Here is a 5,000-nt window from a genome sequence, read left to right on the forward strand (position 1 = left end):
ACATGCACACACATGCACACACTCATATACACATACATGCATATATATATATATATATATATATATACACACATACACACATACATACACATACACACATGCACATGCATACACATATACATATGCATACATGCACACACGTCCACACACATACACACACATGAATAGATGTATACACTTACACATATACACACATATGCACACATACACACACTTATACACATATGCACATACATGCTCACATACACCCACCCATACACACATGCACACATACACACACACGCACACACACACACACACACACACACGCACAGCCATCAATGCAAGCCATCGTTACCTACAAAACAACAAAAATATTTTTAAAATTTGTCAATGAAATTTTTTTAAAATGCCATAAAAATCTAAAGGAAATGATGCAAGGGAAAAAAATGATTAATAAAAATAAATAAAATCATGCACTCCAGCATGGCCACAGCCCACCAGTTTGAAACTAGTAAGAAAGAAAAAAATAAAGCAGAAGGAACATAAAATATGCAACATCAGCAGCAGCAGCAGCAGAGACACCAGAGAGCAACAACCTTTTAACAGCAGCAGCGGCGACGGCAGCAGGGTCTTTTAACAGCAGCAATAGAAACAGCGGCAACAGCGTTTAAGTGCAGCAACATCAGCAGCATCGACAACAACAGCAGCAGCAGCAGCAGCACCATCGTCAGCAGCAGCTGCAAACATTGATGTCTGCTGTGGTGGATGATGATGATGATGATGATGATGATGATGATGATGATGATGATGATGCTGGCAAGGAAAGGCAATTTATGGCATAATTATGGTTAATATCCTGGGAACCAATGGTTGCTCAAACCATTGGTTCCAGGGATTGCTTCTACAAAATGTTTTTATTGCTACTGTAGTAGTAGTAGTAGTAGTAGTAGTAGTAGTAGTAGTAGTAGTAGTAGTAGTAGTAGTAGTAGTAGTAGTAGTAGTAGTGGTGGTGGTGGTGGTGGTAGTAGTAGTAGTAGTGGTGGTGGTGGTGGTGGTGGTGGTAGTAGTAGTAGTAGTAGTAGTGGTGGTGGTGGTAGTAGTAGTAGTAGTAGTAGTGGTGGTAGTAGTAGTAATAGTAGTAGTAGTAGTAGTAGTAGTGGTAGTAGTAGTAGTAGTAGTAGTAGTAGTAGTAGTAGTAGAAGTAGTAGTAGTAGTAGTGGTAGTAGTGGTAGTAGTAGTAGTAGTAGTAGTAGTAGTAGTAGTAGTAGTAGTAGCAGAAGTAGTAGTAGTAGTAGTCACTGTTGTTATCACTATTGTTGTTGTTGTTGCTGTTGTTAATATTGCTAATGCCGTCAAGATGGCAAGCTAGCAGAGTCATTAGCAAGCCAGGCGAAATATGCCTAATGGCACTTCGTTTGTCCTTGCATTCTGAGTTCAAATCGCGCCAAGGTCGATTTTTGCCTTTCATCCCTTTTCGGGGTCGATAAAATCAGTACCAGTTGAGCGCTGGGGGTTAAGGTAATCCCCTTACCCAACAACACTGAAACTGCTGGCCTTGCACCGAAATTTGAAACCAATATTGCTAATGCAGTTGTTGTTGGCTTTGTTGTTATTGCTACTGTTGTTGCTATAGCAACTGCTACTGTTGTTGTTGCTATAGCAACTGCTACTGTTATTGTTCTTGCTATTATTGCTACTGTTGTTGCTAATATTACTATGATTATTGCCATTACTAATGTTGTTACTATTGGAAAAACTGTTGCTATTACTGTTGTTGTTGTAACTGTTGCTAATTTTGTTTTCACTATAGTTATAGTTGTTGTTGTTGCTGTTGGTGGTGGTGATGGTGTTACTCTTACTAATATTGTCATTACTGTGGAGGAACAATGGCCCAGTGGTTAGGGCAGCGGACTCGCGGTCATAGGATCGCGGTTTCAATTCCCAGACCGGGCGTTGTGAGTGTTTATTGAGCGAAAACACCTAAAAGCTCCACGAGGCTCCGGCAGGGGATGTTGGCGAACCCTGCTGTACTCTTTCACCACAACTTTCTCTCACTCTTACTTCCTGTTTCTGTTGTGCCTGTAATTCAAAGGGGCCAGCCTTGTCACACTCTGTGTCACGCTGAATATCCCCGAGAACTATGTTAAGGGTACACGTGTCTGTGGAGTGCTCAGCCACTTGCACGTTAATTTCACGAGCAGGCTGTTCCGTTGATCGGATCAACTGGAACCCTTGACGTCGTAAGCGACGGAGTGCCAACATTGTCATTACTATTGTCACTGTTGTTGTTACTATTGCTACAGTTGTTGCTGATGTTTCTATTGCTAATGATGCAGTTGCTATTATTGTTAAAGTTACTATTGCTACAGCTGTGATCAGGGGTGGACTGAGAGTACTAAGGGCCCTCGGGCATAACTGCTTACCGGGCCCCTTTGAACATGTGTTTTAGTAGAGTTAACATACAGAGTGTGTTGATGCTACTATGACTATTCTACTATCCTTGTTGTTGTTGTTACTATTGCTACTATTGTTACTGTTGTCATCACCATTGCTAATGTAGTTACCATTGATAATGCTGTTGCAACTGTTGTCGTTGTTATTGCTAATTTTGTTTTTAGTATTAATACTGCCATTACTATTGCAAATGTTGCAGTTGCTATGGCTACTGATATTACAGTTGCTACAGCTTGCTACTGTTGTTGTTACTATTGCCAATATTCTTGTTGTTACTGTTGCTATTTTCATTGTTACCATTGCTACTGTTGTTGCTATTGTTGCTATTGCTATTGCCATTGTCACTTTTGCTAATGTTATTGTTGCTATTGTCAATATTCTTGTTGTTACCATTGCTATTGTTGTTGCTATTGCTATTGCCGTTGTTACTTTTGCTAATGTTATTGTTGCTATTGCCAATATTTTTGTTGTTACCATTGCTACTGTTGTTGCTAATGTTGCTATTGCTATTTGCTGTTGTTACTTTTGCTAATGTTTCTGTTGCTATTGCCAATATTCTTGTTGTTACCATTGCTATTGTTGTTGCTATTGCTATTTGCTGTTGTTACTTTTGCTAATGTTATTGTTGCTATTGCCAATATTCTTGTTGTTACCATTGCTACAGCTATTGTCGTAATTGCAACTATTGTTGCCTTTGTTTTTTACTGTCGCCTCTGCAGTTGCTTATGCAGTTGCTTATGCAGCTGCTATTACTACTGCTGTTGCCATAGTTGTAGTTGTTACTACTGCTACTGCTGCTGCTGCTGCTACTGCTGTTGTTGCTTATACTGTGTCATTATTTATATTGCCTAAGGCAGCGAGCTGGCAGAATCGTTAGCATGCCAGGCAAAATGCTTAGTGGCATTTCGCCTGTTTTTGTGTTCTGAGTTCAAATTCCACCAAAATCAACTTTACCTTTCATCCTTTCCGGGTAGATAAAATAAGTACCAGTAAAACACTGGGTTGATGCAATCGACTAATCCCCTCCCCCAAAATTGCATGCCTTGTGCCTTTAGTAGAAAGGATTACTTACGTTGTCTCAGGTCCTCTTGTTCGTTGTGAAGTCTGCTACAGAGTGTATCAGGATATAGAAGATGGCAAATCTGATGATCTTGGTCAGTGGGAGGTGTATAGAGAAGGTCAACTGGCTGAAAGAGGTGAGAGAGAATTAGGGGTTTTATGACATGTGATGCTGGTCAATGAGGATGGCAGTGTGGTTAGGGCAAAACAGTGTTTCTCAGCCATTCTTTTACCTAGGGATCCCTTTGATTCCTATTTTACGCAGATGGACCCTCCTAACCATTCAATGTCTTAAAAAAATCCTTTAAAATATTTTTATAATTAAATATTATTAGGAATTGTATTTTAAAAAATTGTTAAACTATTTTGTGTATTGTAGAAGTATAAGCAACTTTGGCGGGGGTGGCAGGGTGATGGCGGTGGGGCGGTGGCTTGGCGGCGGCGGCGGGGTGGTGGCGGGGCGGTGGTGTTGAGGGTGGTGGTGGTGAGGGTGGTGGTGAGGGCGGTAGTGAGGGTGGTGGTGAGGGTGGTGGTGAGGGTGGTGAGGGTGGTGAGGGTGGTGAGGGTGGTGAGGGTGGTGAGGGTGGTGAGGGTGAGGGTGGGGTGGTGGTGGTGAGGGTGGTGGTGAGGGTGAGGGTGGTGGTGAGGGTGGTGGTGAGGGTGGTGGTGAGGGTGGTGGTGGTGAGGGTGGTGGTGGTGAGGGTGGTGGTGGTGAGGGTGGTGGTGGTGAGGGTGGTGGTGGTGAGGGTGGTGGTGGTGAGGGTGGTGGTGGTGAGGGTGGTGGTGGTGAGGGTGGTGGTGGTGAGGGTGGTGGTGGTGGTAGTAGTGGTGGTGGTGGTAGTAGTGGTTTTTAAACAGCAGATAGCAGCGATGACAGCCACATAATCTGTTGCGACAAATTAATCAGAAAGATATGAAAAGAGTAAGGAACTCGAAAAGTTTTCCATCTTCTTGCCTTACCTTTACTCCCATCCTGGAACATGCTTCCAGGGAGCGTGGACTGGTCAGCACATAGCTGCAGTTGTCGTACTGTGGATCATCGAAATTATAGAGAGTCAATTTGGGTGAGTCTTCCATCATGGACAGATAACAGTGTGGTGTGGCTTTATTAGTCTGTAACAGTTGGACGGTCTGTAATGAAATACAAACATTTGAATTTAAACAAAGTAGATTAAAAAAAACAAACAAGGTTAGGTTGGAGTGGGAGGAGGAAATTGAAATGTGAGGTGGAGAAGGCTGAATCAGGATTTCACAGTGAGCTTAGAGATGACAGGTGAGAAGTTTTGATAGTGATGTTAGGTGTTCGTTGATAACAGAGAGTTTTGGTGTTGATAATGATAGTTCGATGATGACAGCTATAAGGTGGTGTTTGATGATTATGGTTTAATCCTTTAGTTGCTGTATCTCTTTCAAAAATACACTACCTTTGTTTTAATTGACTTTGAAACTAATGACGAAGAATTTAGTAAAACAACTTTGTCGTTGTTAAGTTGGTGTTTAAGGTA

The 5,000-nt window shown here is 42.0% G+C and overlaps 1 protein-coding gene across 2 annotated transcripts in view; it reads right to left on the reverse strand.

Annotated features, from left to right (window-relative positions):
• Window positions 1-5,000, reverse strand: part of LOC106871188 (uncharacterized) — a 58,654-nt gene that overhangs the window by 50,267 nt on the left and 3,387 nt on the right. For both annotated transcript variants that reach the window (XM_089365834.1, XM_089365835.1), the window contains exons 2-3: window positions 4,456-4,626; window positions 3,509-3,623 (exon numbers count right to left, since the gene is read on the reverse strand). In XM_089365834.1, coding sequence (XP_089221960.1) covers window positions 3,509-3,623; window positions 4,456-4,575 — 235 coding nt within the window. In that variant the 5' untranslated portion in view covers window positions 4,576-4,626. The remainder of the gene's footprint in view (window positions 1-3,508; window positions 3,624-4,455; window positions 4,627-5,000) is intronic.

The sequence above is a fragment of the Octopus bimaculoides genome, chromosome 18 (assembly GCF_046866305.1).
Source record: "Octopus bimaculoides isolate indiv1 chromosome 18, ASM4686630v1, whole genome shotgun sequence".
NCBI classification, from domain to species: Eukaryota; Metazoa; Mollusca; class Cephalopoda; order Octopoda; family Octopodidae; genus Octopus; species Octopus bimaculoides.